The following is a 21,682-nucleotide window of genomic DNA, read 5'->3' on the forward strand; positions in this document are numbered from 1 at the left end:
TATTTCGGGGGAAGTGGCGTTGATAACCTTATCCCTCCCTCACTTTTTAATCTCCTCTGGTGTCACAAACCTCTGAGACATCTGCACTTTGTGTTGTTCCTCATGTCTTAATAAAGCTCGTAGTCTCAAAGGTGGAGAAGATGCTTTATTGTGAATTTGTTCTCTCTTCAGAGCTTAACTTACAGCTACCTCAAACGCTGCCTGTCTGTGTCCTGCTACGGGTTCTGCCTTCCGTGAAGTGTGTCCTCACTTCCTGTCCCCGTGTATATATAGCTCTCCCGTGCTCCCTCTAGTGCTTGCTCAGTTGTATTGCATCTACTCAGATCTACAGTCACCACACACTTCTCCAGTTCCAGGGCATTGAACCATCTATTAAACCATCCATTGCTCACCTGTGCCACGGCCTGCAAACCACAAGGAGCCTCTTCACCCTTAGCAGGAAGAAACCACCAGAATCAGCCAGTGACCCAAAAGTCCAAATCAATCCCTTTGCATCAGATATGTTCCCAAGCAAGGGCAGGTAAATAAAGTGACTGACATACTGGTCCGAGGGCCAGCTGAAGCCCAAACTAAACTGTAAATAGACACTCGTAAATACGTGCTCTGGCCTCACTGAGGACTGTGACAGATGTATGCTGATTAAAAGGGGAGGGCATGGTCTCAGCGGGAGGGTAGGCAATTGCCGGTGAAGATAAGTGCTGTTTTCTATTTGCCTTTTTTTTACTTTTTTGCACGGTTTTGTAATATGTAACTTATGAGTCGTGAGATATAAGATGTGAAAACAGTTTTAAAAAATTGGCTGACATGTCAGATTCTGATATCTAATATTAATGACCTTTCTCCGTGCTTACAGATTTCCAGATAATGGGCTGCGTGCATTGTAAGGAGAAGGCATCGACCAAACCCCAGGCAGAAGATGGGGATGGCTTCTTTAATCAAAACACAAACCCACGCTATGGACCGGACCCCACCAATCAGCCCCAACCTGCAGTCTTTACAAGGATCCCTGACTTTAACAGCTTCCACGACACTACTAATACAGTGCTGACTCCTTTTGGTGGATCTGTTGGCTACCCAACCGGGTCGCTTCCAACAAGAAGTGGAGGGTTGCCAGGTTAGATACCTTGCTCATAAATTTCATTCCGCATAATAATGTTGTAGGCGCGGCCTTCAAAAGGGCTGAGAAGTTAAACGTTGGAATGCCATTTACTGGCAGAACGCACTCCCTATACTAATTGTACAGGAAGTACAAATACCTTAGTAGTTAAAATTTAAAAAAAAAATTAATTTAGAGTACCCAATTCATTTTTTCCAAATAAGGGGCAATTTAGCATGGCCAATTCATCTACACTGCACATCTTCGGGTTGTGACGGTGAAACCCAAGCAAACGCGGGGAGAATGTGCAAATTCCACATGGACAGTGACGCAGAGCTGGGATTGAACATGGGACCTTGGCTCCTTGAGGCAGCTGTGCTAACCACTGCGCCACCGTGCTGCCCAGTTAAAATAATGATGATAAAGAGATGGTGGGAGACTGTTGGAGAGAGAAAGAATATTCATGGGTGGTGTGAGAATTGTCATTGTTCTGTTACAATCCAATCTCCTGTCATTGCAGTAAAGGCCATAGCCTGATTCTGAGTTGTTTTGGGTACATACATAAATTGAACAAAAGATAGTCCTAACTATTAAATCACTCTCCTTCATGGGCCTTAATAACTTTTTTCTGATAATTGTGCCCAGCTTCCACTTTCCCTCTTCTTAGTCATATCAGTTTCAATCTAATGAACGAACGATTGTTTTTTCCTTTAGCTGGTTCTAACTGAAGATTGTGAATCAACAATTACTTTGGATCTGTAGCTTCCAGAGTGTATATCTGTAAAAGAATTGAGGCCAGAATTTCTTGCTGAACTTGCATGGGGACTTGCCTGCCTAACCTTGTCTTCCTCTCTTCCCAAATTTTACGGGACAATCTCTACACTAATACTCACAAAACTAGGGCACTAACCCCCATACCTCCATCAGCTTGATGCCCCAATCAGGGGGTGAGGGGGGAAATGACACAGCTCAGTCTGGCCAAACAAGAAGCAGCCAATTCAGCCTCAAATCTAGGATTAATAGTAAGGCTCAGGGTGGGGGATAGGAACATAGGAATTAGGAGCGAAAGTAGGCAATTCAGCCCTTCAATCCTGATCCGTCATTCAATCAGATCATGGCTGATCTCTTCCTGGTCTCAAATCCACCTCCCTGCCTGTTCCCCATATCCCTTTTTAACCGATTTTTATATCATAAAGAAACATATCCATCTCCTTCTTGAAACCATTTAATGGCTCAGATTTCACCACACTATGGGGCAGCGAGTTCTACAAATTAACCACCCTCTGTGAGATGTAGTTCTGCTCATCTCAGCTTTAAATCTCTGCCTCTCCACCTATATCTGGGGCCTCTTGTTCTAGATTGCCCCACAAGAGGGAATATTTGGAGCTGGCTTCTCTGCTGGCGAGATTCTCCGTTGCACTCATGCCCAGGCATTCCCCACAATGGGCAACCCCATTGGCCAGCTGGCGGGATGGAGAATCCTGCCCTTGGTCTATATTTACTTTATCAATCTCTTTTAGTATTTTATGTACCCCGATCCGATTCCCTCCCATTCTTCGAAACTCCAGTCTTGTTTGGCCAGACTGAGCTGTGTCATTCCCCCCTCACCCCCTTTACAGGCAGCCCAAATTGTTCAATGATCCCCCATTGCTGAAGATGACCTGGTTATCATAGGATGAGCAACAATAAAAGCGTTAAAGTGAAAGCACTAGTAGGTAAATGGAGGAATGGAGTTAGACAAGCTTGGTCTCGTTGATTGTGTAATAGGTGTTAATACTTTCTCACTGGCATACCCCATAGTAAAATATCAATTGATCTTTCAATGGTATTTTCAGTTCTGCTTCTGACTTATGTGAGGCAAGTGTACCTTCCTCATTGATGTACCATCAATAACGACAGAAGAGGAGATGAGAGTGAAACTGTGGCTTTAATTAGCTTAAAGATACCTGCTGGCAGCCTGCCCCAGACTGAAGGCAGGGCCGGAGGTTGGCCACCTTTATACCTGAGCCCGAGGGGAGGAGCCACAGGTGGTGCCAGCAGGGGCAAGCCCAGGCATGTTACGTACAGCAGGTATAACACAATACAGTGGTTTACCACATTCACCCCCTGTTAAAAAGGAGTCCGACGGGGGTGAAGTTGACAGTTGAATTATATATCGAGTCTGTCGGGGCTTTGACATTCCGCTGTGACCGCCGCAGTCCTGGCTGTGGTGTGGATACTGGTGTCGGATGAAGTGTTGAGGCCTAAATGTCGTCTTCTACGTCACCAAGTAGATGGGCGCCTGGCAACGGACCCTGAGGCTCTGGCGTGCCATGCACTGGGACTAGCGGAGTATGCCATGGCCCTGGTGCACCATGGGCAGCAATGGAGGGAGAAGGTGTAGGTACCGGGGTAGTGGTGATGGTCGCTGGGGAACCTGTGGGTGCTGAATCCCGAAGGGAGACTGTGTCCTCTCGTCTGTCATGGTGTGCCACGTAGGCATATAGGGGGTTAGCATGGAGGAGACGGACCCTTTCAACCAGGGGATCCGACTTATGACTCCTCACATGCTTCCAGAGGAGGACGGGCCTTGGGACCATTAGCCAGGACTGGAGCGAGACCCCTGAGGTGGACTTCTTGGGGAAGACAAACATTCTCTCATGAGGGGTCACGTTGGTCGTGGTACACAGGAGCGACCGGATGGAGTGGAGCGCTTCAGGAAGGACCTCCTGCCAGCGGGTGACAGGGAGACGTCTAGACCATAGGGCAAGAAGGACGGCCTTCCAGACCGTCGCATTCTCCCTCTCCACCTGTCCGTTTCCCCGGGGGTTGTAGCTGGTAGTCCTGCTTGAGGCGATGCCCTTGGTAAGCAGGTACTGACGCAGCTCATCACTCATGAAGAAGGAACCCCGATCACTATGGATGGAGTTGGGGAAACCGAACAAGGTGAAGAGGCCGTGCAGGGCCTTGATGACTGTGGCAGAGATCATGTCAAGGCATGGGATGGTGAAGGGGAAGCGGGAGTACTCATCAATGATGTTGAGGAAGTACACATTACGGTCAGTGGAGGGGAGGGGCCCTTTGAAATCGATGCTGAGGCGCTCAAAGGGGCGGGAAGCCTTTACCAGCAGCGCTCTGTCTGGCTGATAGAAGTGTGGTTTGCACTCCGCGCAGACCTGGCAGTCCCTGGTCATGGTCCTGACCTCCTTGATGGAGTAAGGCAGGTTGTGGGCCTTAAAAGGAAAACCGGGTGACCCCCGGGTGACAGAGGTCATTGTGGAGGGCCCAAAGTCGGTCTACTTGTGCGCTGACACATGTACCGTGGGACAGGGCATCTGGGGGCTCATTGAGCTTCCCAGGTCGATACAAGATATCATAATTATAGGTGGAGAGTTCGATCCTCCACCTTAGGATCTTGTCATTCTTGATCTTGCCGCTCTGTGTGTCATTGAACATGAAGGCCACCGACTGTTGGTCAGTCAGGAGAGTGAATCGCCTGCCAGCCAGGTAATGCCTCCAATGTCGCACAGCTTCCACAATGGCTTGGGCTTCATTATCGATGGAGAAGTGTCGAATTTCGGCGCTCTGGAGGGTACGGGAGAAGAAAGCCATGGGCCTGCCCGCCTGGTTGAGTGTAGCGGCCGGGGCAAAGTCTGATGCATCGCTCTCCACCTGGAACGGGATGGACTCATCTACTGCGTGCATTGCGGCTTTGGCAATATCCGCTTTGATGCGGTTGAAGGCCAGGCGGGCCTCAGCCGTCAGGGGAAAAAGGGTGGATTTAGTGAGTGGGCGGGCCTTGACCGCATAATTGGGGACCCACTGGGCATAGTAAGAAAAGAACCCCAGGCATCTCTTCAGGACCTTGAGGCAGTGGGGGAGGGGGAGTTCCAGGAGGGAGCGCATGCGGTCGGGTTCGGGTCCGAGGACTCCATTTTCCTCAACGTACCCAAGGATGGCTAGGCGGATTGTGCGGAAAATGCAATTCTCCTAATTATACGTGAGGTTAAGGAGCTTGGCGGTGTGGAGGAATTTTTGGAGGTTAGCGTCATGGTCCTGCTGGTCATGGCCACAGGTGGTGACATTATACAGATATGGGAACGTGGCCTGCAGCTCGTACTGGTCAACCATTCGGTCCATCTCCCGTTGGAAGACCGAGACCCATTGGTGATGCCAAAGGGGACCCTGAGGAAGTGATAGAGGTGGCTATCTGCCTCGAAGGCAGTGTATTGGCGGTCCTCCGTGCTGATAGGGAGCTGGTGGTATGCGGACTTCAGATCAATGGTAGAGAAGACTCGGTACAGCGCAATCTGATTGGCCATGTCAGATATGCGAGGGAGGGGCTACGCATCGAGCTGCATGTACCGGTTGATAGTCTGACTGTAGTCGATGACCAACCAGTGCTTCTCCCCAGTCTTGGCGACCACCACTTGGGCTCTCCAGGGGCTGGTACTGGCCTCTATGATCCCTTCCCGCAGGAGTCGCTGGACCTCCGACCTGATAAAGGCCTTGACCCGAGCACTGTATCGTCTGCTCCTAGTGGTGACGGGCTTACAGTCCGGGATCAGGTTAGCGAAGAGCTGGGGGTGGGGTGGCCTTAAGGGTCGAGAGGCTACAGATGGTGAGGGGGGTGCAGGGGTCCATTGAACTCCAAGGTAACACTTTTGAGATGAAACTTGAAATCGAGCCCCAGTAGCACGGCAGCGCAGATTTGTGGGAGGACGTAGAGTTTTACATAGAGTTTGAATTTTTTGTACTCGCGCCCCGTACTGTAAGGGTTGCAACACAGCACCCACAGACTTCCACGGAATGCGATTCGGAAGCCAGGGAGATTTTCTGAGTCGCGGGTCAGATTGGGAGGGAGCAGCGCTGTACCGTATCTGGATGAACAAAACTCTCTGTGCTCCCAGAGTCGAAAAGGCAGGTCGTCTGGTGGCCGTTGATCCGGATGGCCATCATGGAGTTGGCGAGGTAATGCGGTCGAGACTAGTCGAGGGTGATGGAGGCGAGCTGCGGAAGGTGGGCGGGCTGATCGAGGGTAGCGGAGGCCAGCTTACAATCGGGTGAGCAGGGGTTCCGGGAGGCGATGGGGTGATTCAAAGGTGGCGGCCCCCAGGGGTCGCACGTGGTGAGTGGTGGTGAAGATGGCGGCCTCCACGGGCTACACGCAGCGCTGCTGGGTTTAAAAACAGGACAGGCCTGGCAGATTTTAGCGAAATGGCCCTCCTTTCTGGGCAGCTTTGTCTGGGGTGCTTACCCTGGCCACAGAAATAGCACTTTGGGGGCTCCGGAATTGGTGGGTTGCTGCGCGGCACAGGCTTGCGGTGCTCCCGGGTCAGGTGATGGCGGCACCCACAACGTCCACGAAGGTGCCGTTTGGTCGGAGGTGTGAGCATCCATGTTGTGGAGGGCCACTTCTAACGAGTCCGAAAGCTGTACTGTCTCTTGGAGGTCGAGTGTACCCCTTACTAGTAGGTGCTGGCGTGTGTAATTTGACTTTATGCCAGAGACATGAGTGTCCCATATCAACAAATGTGTGCTCGACAACCGATACCGCCTAACAATTGCAGTTCCGGCCGAGTACCCGTAATGCGAGCAGAAATTCAGCTTGCGATTCTCCAGGTCGCAGTCGCCTCGTGGCAAGGAGATGCCTATCGAACACCTCGTTGACTTTCCTGACATACTGTCCTTTCAACAGCGTTATCGCATTCGCGTGCGAGGCAGCGTCCCTGATAATAAGGTATACTTGCGGGCTCACCCGGGAGTTGAGAATTCGCAGCTTGTGAGTCTCAGCGACGACGATGGCGGTGGATTCGATGTAGGATACGAAGCTGCGTAGCCAGTGTTCGAATGTGGTAGTGGCGTCGGCTGCCTGGGGGTCCAGCTCCAGGCGATCAGGTTTTAGTGATTGGTCCATCTTAAAACTTTAAGCTAATTAAATTGATGGACCATCAACAACGACAGAAGATGAGTTGAGAGTGAAACTGTGGCTTTAATTAGCTTAAAGATACCTGCTGGCAGCCGGCCCCAGACTGAAGGCAGGGCCAGAGGTTGGCCACCTTTATACCTGAGCCCGAGGGGAGGAGCCACAGGCGGAGCCAGCATGGGCAAGCCCAGGCATGTTACATACTGCAGGTATAATACAAAACAGTGGCTTACCACACTCATACAGGCGTCATTTACCAGACCAGGTGCATCTAGATCCCGCCACACAAACCTTCAGAAATGAAATGGCCTCGTGTCCACTCAGTGCTCAAGCAGGCCGTTCACACCTTCTCGAGAACAATGTGGGATGGGCAATAAATGCTGATCTTCCCATCAATGCTCACATCTCACGAATGAATAAGTAGAAGTTCAAGCTTTCTTCCTCTTGTATCATTCAGCTGCTCTGTACCCATCTGAACTGTCGCTTTCATCAGGACTAAACATTTTCTAAGTTTCAACAGTGCGAGGTTTTACTCGTTCAGTTAAAAGCTACAATTGTTACAGAGTGTGCTTTGTGTGAATAAAATAATCAGGTGGCCTATTCCAGACAGCAGCTATCGACACTGGGCCTGATCTTGAAGAATTGTACTGATTGGAACTGGTCTGGGTTCCTGTACAGTGACTTTGCTTTGCTCCCAAATACTTAAATTTCAAGGTAACATTTGCTGCATGCACAGGCCTAATATGCAGAGACTGGCTAACCACCTAACCTTCATAGAACCCCTACAGTACAGAAGGAGACCATTCAGCCCATCGAGTCTGCACCGGCCCTCGGAAAAGCACCCCACCTTAAGCACAAGCCTCCATCCTACCCCCCTCACCCAGCAAACCCACAAAACATTTGGACAGTAAAGGACAGTTTAGCATGTCCAATCCACCTAACCTGCAGTTCTCCAGACTGTGGTAGGAAACCAGAGCACCCAAAGAAAACCCAAGCAGACACGGGAAGAAAGTGCAAACTCCACACATAGTCACCTGAGGCCAGAATTGAACCAGGGTCCCTGGGGCCTGTGGCTGTGCGATTTGTTTTCTGGCAGTTTCTGTTACCTGAACTAGTTGCAATGTCTGTTTGCAGTATCATTGGGCAACACCATTGGGGATTGATCTTTGCAATGTGAATTCGAAAGCCCTCCATTATCTATATCTGAGTAAATGAGCTATGGGACAAGGGGCAAAATTCTCTGACCCCCCCGCAGGGTCGGAGAATCGCCCGGGGCCGCCGAAACTCCCGCCCCCGCCGTGGCAGAAATTCTCCACCACCCGGGAATTGGCGGGGGCGGGAAACACCTCCCGCCGATTGGTGAGCCCCCTGCAGCGATTCTCCGGCTCGCGATGGGCCGAAATCCTGCCACTGGGAGGCCTCTCCCGCCGCCGTGGTTTGAACCACCTCTGGTGACGGCGGGATCGGCAGTGCGAGCGGGTCCTCGGGGTCCTGGGGGGGGGGGGGGGCGGGGCGATCGGCGGGCGGGCCAGTGCTGTGGGGGCATTATTTTTCTTCCGCCGCCGCCACGGCCTCCACCATGGCGGAGGCGGAAGAGAATCTCCCAGCGCGCATGCATCGGTAGTGACGTCAGCGGCAGCTGACGCACCGGTGCATGCGCGAACCGGCGAAGGCATTTTGGCCAGCCCCGCCACCTAGCAACGGGCGTCAAAGGCCGCTGAAGCCGGTTTGGGCACCAGTCGGTGTGGTGCCAACCGCTCCGGCACAGGCCTAGCCCCTCAATGTGAGGGCTTGGCCCCTAAAGGTGTGGAGAATTCCGCACCTTTGGGGAGGCCCGACACTGGAGTGGTTGGCGCCACTCCGCTACGCCGGGACCCCCAGCCCCGCCGGGCAGTGGCGGACTGGGTCTAAAAATATTGGTTGCCAGGAGACAAAGGGAGCCCACCCACAACTACAATGCTATCATTTAATTTTCATAACGAATAAATAAAATTTTCAAAAAATACATATGGAAAAAAGGGTACAATTAAAATTTTTGTGGAAAAAATGTGTATTTTTAGCAATTACAGTGTACATGTACTGTACATATTACTGGCAGTAGATAACTGTTTCAGTTATCACCAAATTCAAGACATGGGCATAGCACCATATATGAACATGTTGATCAGCCACATCAGCAATTTTACTTTGTAAACCATTATACTGGCCATGGTAGCTTGCAGCGCCATCTGTGCTATCAGATAAACATTTTTGGGGGTCAATTTTAAGATGCTGTAATGTTTCAATCAATAGATCAAAAAGTCCCTGTCTTGTACCATCATTACTTGGCACAACTGAAAGTAGTCGCTCACAGATAATACCTTTAAGCACATACCGAATAATAATGCTAAACTGATCGATGGATGAATTATCTTGTGTTGAAACAACCTGAATAGAATAATGTTTTGCTTGAGAAACTTCATGACTACTTCTTTCTTGTATCATATTCTTCATAATTTTGATTAACATGTTTATAGTTGTTTTACTCCGGTATGTAACAAGTCCACCACGGCCTTTACTTTGAACCTTTACTTGTTGCTCGAATCGTTTGATTCTTTGTTTAGACTTGTTTTGCACTGCAGAAACGTGAGCTGCCATAATGGGGTCATATTTTGCCATCAACTGCACTGTAGCTAAAAAAATTGCCATGATTCAGAACCTCATTATCTAGAGTGTAGGCCGATTCATTTCTGTGACCTCGAAAAGGAAGTGCTTGCTTGCCTAACATCTTTATGATGTCTATAATCCTCATGACAATACTTCTCTGCTTCAATACTTCTTCTTTCCTTTTAATTAGTGATGCTGAAAAACATTTATCTAAGGTGCCATCATTAACCACACTGATATATTGCTGAGCATTTCTGACATGTGTTGTTGTCGATTCATGTAAAGTCAAGCTCTGGCTAATACGCCTGTAGTCACTAAAGCCACGTACAAAGGGTGATGGATTACAAGTGTTGGGAAACTCAAAGGCTAAGCAGTATGAACAATATAAGCATCTATTTTCTTTGTTATATGTTAGCCAGTTTCTTGGGACTGAGTCATTCATAATTTTCCTCTCATACAAACGAGCATCAAATGGCAGATCATCAAGTGGCTGAAGTGGATGTTCATCAAAAAACTGTTTTAGCTTTGCTCGTGATGGATATTGGAAGATTCCAGTAATTGATCTTTCATTTTCTTGCGTAGGTTCATTTACAGGATGTGCTTCAGAAACCAAGTCATTTATGCTTGAAGGAACATCTGATTCCCTGTCACTAGTTGAAGCTACGTGTTCAGATATTGCAAATACAGGCAGTACAGATACAAGGAAGCCAGAAGAAATATTGGGCCTGGGTTGATTAGTAATGGATGCACTTGTATTTGTCTCTACATTCAAATTAGCTCTTCTCTGTTCTTGTAACTCGCATGTCATTGCATCATCACCATGAGCATTGTTTCTTGCTTCTTGATTATTTGTTGCAGAACTGGATATTGATGTGGATTGTGCTTGTGGTATTATAAACTCCGTAATAGGCCTGCATCGCTTGGCTGATTCCTTCCTTTCTGCTTCTTTTTGTTCTTTGCGTTTTAGTGACCCAGATTTATGCTTTTTCTTTTCCATGCTGGTAGGGGTAATATTCCTGAAATAAAAACTTAATTAAAAATAGCCCACATTGGGAAAAATAAATATTGATGATTGCAAGAATAACTTGAAGGAACGCCAGATAAACCCCTACTTGATAAAAAAAATAAAATAACTTACTTACACTTCAATAGCCTATGTTCATTAGTCAATACTACTGTGGCCTATGCGGCTTCAGAAGAGGAGACAATCCACTGTCCAGTGTTCACACCAGCAAGCAACTGAGACAACTGTTGAAACATAGAAGTTTGGTCCGACTATAGTAAGACATTAAGAATGGTCCCACGACCAAAGTTAACATGTCCAGTTTGATACCAGTGTAGTGTTACAAGTCGCAACCCTTTGAGTTTATCGAGCATGGCTTATCACTTCAATATCTTTGACCTCATGATTCACGGTCAAAGGTACCACTTCTCCTTTTCGGTGACCTCACGACCCTATGTACTGCTTGATATCCTTTCAAGTTGCCGACCATCTCAAATCACAAACTGTAACTTTATCTTTAAATTCACACACTCTTGCTGAAAACGTGGATTTCCAACTATGTCCGACCCGGGTGAACCAGCCCCCCCCCCCCCCTCCTTTTCACATCCGTTTAACACTGGTTCGTTCCTTCATACACTGAGTGATTATTTGTTTGTTTCTTTATTGCATTTTTATTTTGTATTGCTCTTTTTAAAAACAATTATATTTTATTAAGTTAGAATACAAATCTCAGGAAAGAAGTTGGAGATTTATTTATCTAATTAATTATAATTTTTAAGGGCCCTTCAGAGATTCACGGGTCCCTTCTTGGCTCTCCGGACCCCGGACCGATGTACTGGCTGAACCAAGACTACTGCTTGATATCCTTTGAAGTTGCCGACCATCTCAAATCACGAATTGTAACTTTATCTTTAAATTCACACACTCTTGCTGAAAACATGGAATTTCCTTAATTATGCCCGACCCGGGCCCCCCCTATTCCACATCCTTCCACTACCTTCCCTGCTTCGTTCCTTTCATGCACTGCTTATCTGTGTCCTGTTCTCTTTTTTTTCTTATTCCTTTTTATTACTAAAACTGTTGTCTATGTTTGTTTCTTTATTGCATTTTTATTTGATATAGGGGGCCCACTTCATCAGGCGCCCACTTGCCATTGGGCAAGCTGACACCCTGGCCAGTCCGCCACTGCCGCCGGGTAGGGGAGAATCCCGCCCAAGATGAGAATATATGCAAATACATTCATGTCTCATTATGTTGTTTGCGGTGGTTATGTGAGTTCTTGAGGCTTTTCCTACTTAGTATAGTGGTTAACCATTATTTCTGGATATTTTAATCCTAGAAATATTTGTTTTGTTGCAGACAGTGAGTATGTGGACCATTTCCCATCACTAAGCAGGATTTAACAGTTTGTGAATCACTGATAACCTAAATAAGCAGCTGGATAAACAGGAATGTGCCAACAATTACAAAATAATAATGTGTCAGGCAAAGATAGAAAATAATCCAATTCATCACTGCCCTGATCACACTGTTTCCTCTTTTACCGATTTTATTAATTATTAATTTTCCAAATTAATCCACTTCTGTAGTCGATTCCAGCAGAGAAATATTCAAAGGTCTGTGGTTGAACAAGCAAAATCCATTGCTGTGTGTTTTGGGGCGAGAGTCTTTTTATAAACACATTTCCCTTTAACAAAGAATCTTGCACAGGATGTAGTTTCTGCCCACAAACCTAACTTCCTGTTTCATGCTTTTGTGTCAACTTTCCTCAATCAGTCTTTCCCTTTTGGCTGTTCTGCTTGTAGTTGAGTGGCCTGGCCACTAATGCGGAGCATCTTGCTGAAGTGTGTCACCCCCAACATTCCTTCTACCTTGCAAAGAAAATCACCCATTGGAAAAAAAATAGATCTCCAACTTAGAAAACCACTAAGAAAAGACAGCCACTACCAGCTTCACAACAATCTTTCCCCTCTTGGTGGTGACAAAAAAAATCTCCCTCAACTTACTAACCAACCTCAGTTTTAACAAAAAAGGCAAAGTAAGATATCTCTGAATGGAATTAATCATCAATTGGGGGCCGGTGGTGTGGCCTCACTATCAAGTGCCAACAGCCCAAATCTTCCTGTCTTTGGATGGTCATACTGCAAACGTACCCCTGGAAGATGCACTGGGGGAGCCCTGGGAAGTTCCAACGTAAGGTCTCCAGTATTGCCCAGGAAATTTCAGTTTCTGATGGTCAATCCCTGCATCCAGAACCCTCTGAAAAGGTTCTGAGTTAGTCAGAGACTCCTGGTTTACTTACCGGGATAGGTACCCAGGAAATGTTAGGCAGAAAAATAAACTGTATCTATCAATTGGCTAACTATGCAACTGAAGGCACCACCCCGACTCTCCCTGACACTCTGAGACCCCTGACTGTCATCTCCCTCCTGACCTGATCTGACCCAACGTCACCACCCTACCCACCCTACAACCCTACCCACTTTGCCAGCCTACCATTCTGCCACCCTATCCCACTGGCACATTTTCCACCCAATGGTGATTGTAACTCCCCAGAAGATTTGACCAAATAAAGAGTATAACTTCTTGATAGATAAACACCTTGATGATTGTACAGGTCAGTACATGACAAACGTTGTCCCCCACAAGTATCATATAACTATATTCCTGGGTGCATGAGATGCCTCTGTGCTTCTCTGATATTGTCAAGCCTTCCATCTCTCATGTCTTGCCTCTTCACTGACATGGCGCTATATCTCAAAACCTTTCTCACCTTCCATTTTTCATTTCACTACTTGTGCCTGTCAGTGGCCAGAGTTTCAATGACCATGCTGCATTCTTTCATAGGAACAGCAGGAGGTCATTCAGCCCCTTGTGCCCGTTCTGCTACTGTTACTTCATGGCTGACCTCCACCTACCCAACTTGGTTCCATAACCCTTAATCACCTCACACAACAATAGTCGAATAACCTGAGTTCTGAAAATTGACCCCAACCTCAACAGTTTTTGGGGGAGAGAGTTCCAGATTTCCATGACTCATTCCGTGAAGAATTGCTTCCTGAGATCCGCCCAAAACAACCTTGTTCAGCTTTTAGTATATTGTCCCTTTCTTCCGGATTCTTTCACCAGAGGACACAATTCTATCTCCATGTACGTTTCAAATCCTGTATTCATAGACATAGACATAGAACATTACAGCACAGAACAGGCCCTTCGGCCCTCAATGTTGTGCCGAGCCATGATCACCCTACTCAAACCCACGTATCCACCCTATACTGTAACCCAACAACCCCCCCCCCTTAACCTTACTTTTAATTAGGACACTACGGGCAATTTAGCATGGCCAATCCACCTAACCCGCACATCTTTGGACTGTGGGAGGAAACCGGAGCACCCGGAGGAAACCCACGCACACACGGGGAGGACGTGCAGACTCCGCACAGACAGTGACCCAGCCGGGAGTCGAACCTGGGACCCTGGAGCTGTGAAGCATTTATGCTAACCACCATGCTACCCTGCTGTTCATCTTGAACAATTCAATTAGGCCATCTCCTAATCTCTGTTCACGGGAATACATGCCTGGTCGATACAACCATGTCTTCATAATTAAAACCTTTAGCACCATGAATCATCAAGTGAATCTTCAGTGTCCTTGTTATCTGACCTGCCGTTTTCAGCCATTCGCTTGATTTGATGTCCAATCTAAGGGGAATGAGCAATGTTCATTGCGGTTATCAACAACACCAAACTATATTTATATTGTGTTGTTAGTTTGGGAAAACATCCCAAGGTGCTTTACAGGAGTGTGAGCAAACAAACATTGACACCAAGCAGGTAACCATAAGGAGCAACTTACCCCCCCCCCCCCCCCCCCCCCCCCCCCTTCTCAGTATAGGAGCTCAGGCTCCTGGCAGCTGAAGGTGCGACTGTCAATGGTGGAGAGATGGAAACCGGAGGCTGTTAGGAGATGAGAAATAGAGTAGTGTAGAGATTTTGGTATAGATGGGTTAGAAAGAAGAGTCTCTTTAGATGATATAAAGTTGGGTGGGAGGGTGAGGTGAATGCAGAGATATTTCAGCGGGATCTGGACAGGCTGAGTGAATGGGTACATGTATGGCAGATGCAGCACAATGAGGATAAATGTGAGGTTATCTACTTCGGTAGCAAAAATAGGAAGGCAGATTATTATTTGAATGGGTGTAAATTGAGAGAGGAGGCACTCAGCAAGACCTTGGTGTCCTCATGCATCAGTCGCTGAAATTAAGCGTGCAGGTATAGAAGGCAGTAAAGAAGTAAGTGGATTTGAGTATAGGAATAGGGATGTTTTATTGCAATTGTACAGGGCATTGGTGAGGCCACACCTGGAGTAATGTGTGCAGTTTTGGTGTCTTTATCTGAGGAAGGATGTTCATGCTGTGGGGGGAGTGCAGCGAAGGTTTACCAGGTTGATTCCTGGGATGGCAGGACTGTCACACGAGGAGAGACTAAATTGGTTAGGATTATATTCATGAGTTTAGAAGAGTGAGAGGGAATCTCATAGAAACTTATAAAATTCTAACAGGATTAACCTGGGGAGGTTTGTTCTCGATGGTGGGGGAGTCCGGAACTAGCAGTCATGGTTTGAGGATAAGGAGTAAACCTTTTAGGACTGAGGTGAAGAGAAATTTCTTCACCCAGAGAGTGGTGAATCTGTGGAATTCACTACCACAGAAAGTAGTTGAGGTCAAAACATTGTGTAATTTCAAGAAGGAATTAGATATAGCTCTTGGGGCCAAAGGGATCAATGGATATGGGGAGAAGGCGGGATCTGGGTATTGAACTTGATGATCAAACACGATCATAATGAATGACAGAGAAGGCTCGAAGGGCCGAATGGCCTCCTGCTTCTATTTTCTATGTTAATTGGAGGGTCATTTTGAGCAATTTACTCTGCATTCTAACACCTGTAAACAAGATTCACAACAGTCATTGCTCCTGGAACAAGGGCGAGATTTCAGCGAAGCAAAATTGTAAATCTGTTTATGAAGGAAATGTGCCTTGTAGCTTGGCACACAAAAATAATTTTCCCTCAGTTTCTTTTCTCACAGAATGTGGAGGTGTTAAAGTGCAATGAAATCTCTAGGAATTTGCTTGATTCCCACTTTGCTGATGTTGACTCTCTTTTGCGTTTGACTGATACAGGAGGTGTGACCCTGTTTATCGCTCTGTATGATTACGATGCCAGGACCGAGGATGACCTCACTTTCAGGAAAGGAGAGAAGTTCCACGTAATCAATAGCTCGTAAGTAGTGGAGACAAAGTCGGTTGTCGATGGGGACAAGTGCTCAAATAATAAAGGGTAAATGTCTCCCCATGTGTGCAGAGTTCCCGCTGTCCTTTCTTGATTAATAAGAAGATCCGGGATTTATGCGGAGAAGGCAGGAGAATGGGAATGAGAAACATATCAGGCAGGAGAATGGGAATGAGAAACATATCAATCATGATTGAATGGCGGAGCAGAATCAATGGGCCGAATGGCCTAATTCTACTCCTATGTCTTTTGGTCTTATCCAACTACAAAGCAGAGAACCTGCAGTAACATGTCTCTGACTAACTAAGAGCAGACATTGAGGAAGGGCAGTTGTCATGAGAATTAATCACTGTTTTGACATTGACACAGAAATTCGGGTGACTGACGGGTACAAGATTTTTGGCCTGGACTTCATGTTTTGGCATTGTATTTTGGCAGGAGGAATGCAGCAATCTGTCGGGTTGAAGTTCTCTGATTGTAACACCATGGACATTCTGTTGGATTCTAATATTAACATTGTATGAAATGTTTTAATTTCATTTGATTTGTGCTGTTTTGGAATCCCAAACGCAGTGGGTTTTGCTGGAACGGGCTAAAGCCGATTACTTTTGCTGCTGTTTCTTTTGTATTTAATTGAATCTAAATTCCAGACAATTCTTGCAGCTCAAATTTAAAATCAGGGCCGGGATTCTCCCCTACCCGGCGGGGCGGGGGATCCCAGCGAGATGGAGTGGCATGAACCTCTCCGGCGTCGCGCCGCCCCAAAGGTGCGGATTTCTCCGCACCTTTAGGGGCCAAGCCCTCACCTTGAGGGGCTAGGCCCGCGCCGGAGTGGTTGGCACTCTGCCGGCTGGCGTGGACGGCCTTTGGCGCCACGCCAGCCGGGGCCGAAGGGACTTCGCCGGCCGGCGTAAGTCCGCGCATGCGCCGGAGCGTCAGCGACTGCTGACGTCATCCCCGCGCATGCGCGGGGAGGGGGGTCTCTTCTGCCTCCGCCATGGTGAAGACCATGGCGAAGACGGAAGGAAAAAGAGTGCCACCACGGCACAGGCCCGCCCACCGATCGGTGGGCCCGGATTGCGGGCCAGGCCACCGTGGGGGCACACCCCCGGGGCCAGATCACCCCGCGCCCCCCCCCCCCCCCCCCCCCCCCCCAGGACCCCGCACCGCCTGCTCCCACCAGTAAGGTAGGTGGTTTGATCCATGCTGGCGGGAGAGGGTTGACAGCGGCGGGACTTTGGCCCATCGCGGGCCGGAGAATTGCCGGGGGGGGCCCGCCGACTGGCGCGGCGCGATTCCCACCCCTGCCGAATCTCTATGACGGTGAATTCGGGACATGGCAGGGGCGGGATTGATGCCGGCCCCCGGTGATTCTCCGACCCGGCGGGGGGGGTCGGAGAATCATGCCCCAGGATTCACAATGGCACTGTGTTTGCCACGAATCGGATTGTGGATACCTGGCACTTTGGAACAGACCAGTAACAGCCACAGTGAGGAGGAAATTATTTTATTACATTCCTGTATCATCTTTTATTACACCTCTTTGTGTGCTTTGATATACTACGGAGTGTAATATGTGTTACTCAAACCTTGGTTACTGATGAGGTCTTCTGAATCTCGATGAAGACTCGAACTCGTCCAGTAGTAACAAAAGGGATTCTCCGCTCCCCACGCCGGGTGGGAGAAACACGGGGGGGCCGGGCAACTCACGACACGCCCCCCTGGTGCCCCCCGCGATTCTCCCACCCCCCGCTCGGAAGAAACGGCGCTCGCCGTTTTTCACGGCGACCGGCGATTCTCCGACCCGGATGGGCCGAGCGGCCTGCTGTTCGCGACCGGTTCACGACGGCGGCAACCACACCTGGTCACTGCCATCGTGAACATGGCGCCAAACGCTGGTTTGACGCTTGTGGGGGGCGGAGAGGGGAGTGAGCACCACGGCCGTGCTCGGTAGGGGACTGGCCCGCGATCGGTGCCCACCGATCGTCGGGCCGGCGTCTCAAAGTGACGCACTCTTTCCCCTCCGCCGCCCCGCAAGATCAAGCCGCCACGTCTTGCGGGGCGGCGGAGGGGAAGACTGCTGACGTCATTAGGCGCGCCGGCCGCGCCATTCTCGGCACGCTGTGCCTTGACGCCAGCGACAAGGCCCGGCGGCCGAGAATAACGGAGCGCCGCTCCTAGCCCCCCGGGTGGGGGTGAATAATGTGAGAGGAGCGGCCTCCAAGGCCATCGTGAAACTCGGCCGAGTTCACGACAGCCTTCTCGATTTTCCACGGGAGCGGAGAATTCCGCCCAAGGTTTATTGAGTAACTATAACAATAATTGCATGAGTTCTTTACTTTAACATTGATACTAGTTATAAGGTTAACAAGATCTAACTACAGTAACTGTGCTTGACTAAACTAACCATCTGAGGTAATCTGATACTCCTGTCCTGGCCCCAGTACATCCAAAAGAGAGAGAGAGACACACATTGTGGTTGCAATTATGCCCCTGTTGGTCCAGCCCTCTAGTGATCATGTGGTGCTACTGATTACACATTAACCCTTTATGTACATGCACATACAGAGATCACTACAGAAATAGCAAACACACTTGTGCTTGCATTGTTTGGTTGCTTTCCCTCCACATTGTATTGTTATTTTTTCAGCTCCTGCAGCACTCTGTCAAATAAATTAAACTTTCCTTCTGATTTTCACATTGAATCCACTTTCTAAACATCAATGATATTACATTTATCAATTTCACCATTAAGGCTGCATAATCAACCAATTTAAAAAAGTGTAGGCTTTTACTGCCCCCTGGTGGCTTCACTTTGCTATCTTCCATGATAGGACAGAAGTATCTGGTAGCCCAGATTCTGTTGGGAGAATGACAGCATGTGGACAGCACAAAATGTACAAATTGGCTAGAAATATGTTGCAAGGAAGTGATAACCAATGAATTGCAAATTGCTGGAAGTTGCAGGGCAACTTGCTCTGCCATCTTGTTAGCCTTGCCCTTAACCTCACTGCAAGTTTCACGGACTTGCTGTATTTCTACATTAGTTACACAGTAAACTCAGCACAGAAAGTGAAGTCATCAAATGTGCAAGTACCCTTTTCATGATAATTGTTGGTGCCTGACAGTCAAACCCTCTGGCCCCGTTCTCACTGGAACGACGGAGGTTGAGAGGTGACCTGATAGAGGTCTAGGTTATGAGTGGCTTGATCAGAGTGGATAGTCAGATGCTCTTTCCTAGGGTAGGGGAGTCAAGTACTAAGGGACATAGGTTTAAAGTGCGTGGGGAAAAGTTTAGAACAGATGTGCGAGGCAGTCTTTTTAAACAGAGGGTGATAAATATATGGAACACGCTGCCTGGGGAGGTGGTGGGAGCAGGTACGATAGCAGCATTTAAGGGGCATCTAGACAAATATATGAACAGGGGGGAATGGAAGGATATGGACTCCGTAAGTGCAGTTTTAGTTTAGGCAGGTACCATGGTCGGCGCAGGCTTGGAGGGCCGAAGGGCCTGTTCCTGTGCTGTATTGTTCTTTTTTCTTTTTTCTTTGTGGCTGTGAATTGAATTGACTTTAATATACCTGTCTTCTCTCTCATTCCTCGCTGTCTTCTGCAGTCATTCAGTCTCATTGATTAATGGAATTAGCTGTTGGTCCTGTTGTTCACGAAGGTCCCAGATGCTTCATTGCCCTCAGTCGCCGAGTAACTGCTTTAACCTAGTTTCTGATTTTCTTAGCATTGCGATAGTTAAATTCTCTTTGGGTGTAATCTAATTCTGAGATTTATATCCTGGAGTTTGATTAATCCTGAAGGGAATAATAATAATCGCTTATTGTCACAAGTAAGCTTCAATGAAGTTACTGTGAAAAGCCCCCAGTCGCCACATTCCAGGGCCTGTTCGGGGAGGCTGGTATGGGATCATTCCAAAGCGAGCAGTGAGCAGGGCAGAGAATCTCAATGGTGGAATCCAGTCCAGAATCCTACCTGCTGTTTTGTAGCTCAGTGAGTTTCTGTTGGATCACAATGGCTTTCCCAATATTTTTTATTGTCAGTGGTGTAACACTGATGTTCCTTGGATATTCCACCCTGCACTGGAGATCTATCTTCTTTTTGTTAAGACAGTTTCATCAAGGATGGGCATTTATTTGATTTTCACATGTCATTTTCCTGTCCATCCGGACATTTTGGAGCTCCCATCAGCTGCTTCTCTTAACCCCAAAGTTAAAATTCACTGCTGCTTTTCCTCCACCATCTCACCTGATTGACATGAAGAAACTGAGATGTGCTCTTGGATCTGGTCTGTGAGTAGTCGCCGCTCGTGCAGACACCGTGTGGGGTCCATTCTGCACAGCACCTACACTGGCCTGGAGATTTCTGCCAGGGTAATTTAGATGGTGTGAATGGTTGACAGCGACATCCACAATTAACAACATAAAAAAGACAAGGGAAAAGAGTTAAGAAACCTCTGGTATAGACTGATAAGAATATTCATTCCTGAACTTTCCAACCCTACTACGTACTCACAAATCCAATTGTTGCTAAAAACATAGGAACAGTAGGAGACCCTCGAGCCTGTTCCACCACTCGAGGATCGTGCGACCTAACCGCACAGGTCTGCTTTTGCCCCATATTCCTTAATAAATTTGGATAATAAAAATCTATCAATTGCAGTTTTAAAATTAACAATTGATCAAGCACCAATTGACATTTGCAGAAGAGGGATGTTTGTGAAGGGGTGTTTCTTAACGTCACTCCTGAACGCCTGGCTCAAATCTTTAACTCTGCTCCAGCTCCAGATTCCCTGTGGAAATAGTGGGTGGAATTCTCCCATCTGGGACTAAGTCCTGTGGCTGGGGCCAGGATGGGAGCGTTTCCCATTGCCGAGGCTGACAGGAAACCATGTTGTATCTTCCGGCCCTATTTCATTAATTATGCACCCAGGGGTTTAGCACCGTATTCTGTGATGGGTCAGTGTGATAGCACATGTCCCGCCATCATATCTGGGTGCCATATTGAAAGGCACCCAAAATCCTGCTCCCACAGTTGAAGAAAGAAAATGGATGTCCTGAAAAGGAAGATCGATCTCCAGATATACTCCGAGGCTGGAAGATGGACCTCTGCGATGACACTAAAACTGGAAGGTTTACCCATAGATGCTCCTCCCATCCGTTGCTGTAGTGTTCTGGGGTTTAAGGGCGTTAGTGGCCTTCATCCCAAACTCTGGAAGCAACCCCAGGCATTCTAGAGCAAAGTCCCATCATCTGCACACAACATTGTTCCAGATGTGTTCCAGACATGGCGTGTTTTCCCACTGGCAATGCAGAGAATCGGGACTGGGGAAAGATCCCAGTTGGGTTTTCATTTGCATCCCACCAACAGGACGCAAATCAGCTTCACTCCAGCCACCAGCGGTTATACTGGTCTGCCATGGTGGGCAGCAGCGGACATTTCTGTGGGGAATTCACGTCAGCGTAAAATTGACTATTGGGCTCACACTGAATTCCACCCAGTGTGTGGAATTTTCCCATAACTTGTCAGAGTGTTAAGCCCTGACTGCAAACCGACATGTTGTTGTCCAAATGGACAGCTGAGTTTTCAGACCAGGGGTGGGATTCTCCGACCCCCCACCGGGTCGGAGAATCGCCAGGGACCGGCGTCAATCCCGCCCCCGCCGTGTCCCGAATTCTCCGCCACCAGAGATTCAGTGGGGGGCGGGAATCGCGCTGCGCCGGTCGGCGGGTC

At 48.1% G+C, this 21,682-nt stretch overlaps 1 protein-coding gene across 6 annotated transcripts in view; it reads left to right on the top strand.

Moving 5' to 3' along the window:
- yrk (Yes-related kinase) overlaps positions 1-21,682 on the top strand; it is a 380,926-nt gene that overhangs the window by 298,976 nt on the left and 60,268 nt on the right. For all 6 annotated transcript variants that reach the window (XM_038795113.1, XM_038795103.1, XM_038795122.1 and 3 more), the window contains 2 exons: positions 854-1,114; positions 15,832-15,931. In XM_038795113.1, the coding sequence (XP_038651041.1) occupies positions 865-1,114; positions 15,832-15,931 (350 nt within the window). In that variant the 5' untranslated portion in view covers positions 854-864. The remainder of the gene's footprint in view (positions 1-853; positions 1,115-15,831; positions 15,932-21,682) is intronic.

The sequence above is a fragment of the Scyliorhinus canicula genome, chromosome 1 (genome assembly GCF_902713615.1).
Source record: "Scyliorhinus canicula chromosome 1, sScyCan1.1, whole genome shotgun sequence".
Classification (NCBI taxonomy): domain Eukaryota; kingdom Metazoa; phylum Chordata; class Chondrichthyes; order Carcharhiniformes; family Scyliorhinidae; genus Scyliorhinus; species Scyliorhinus canicula.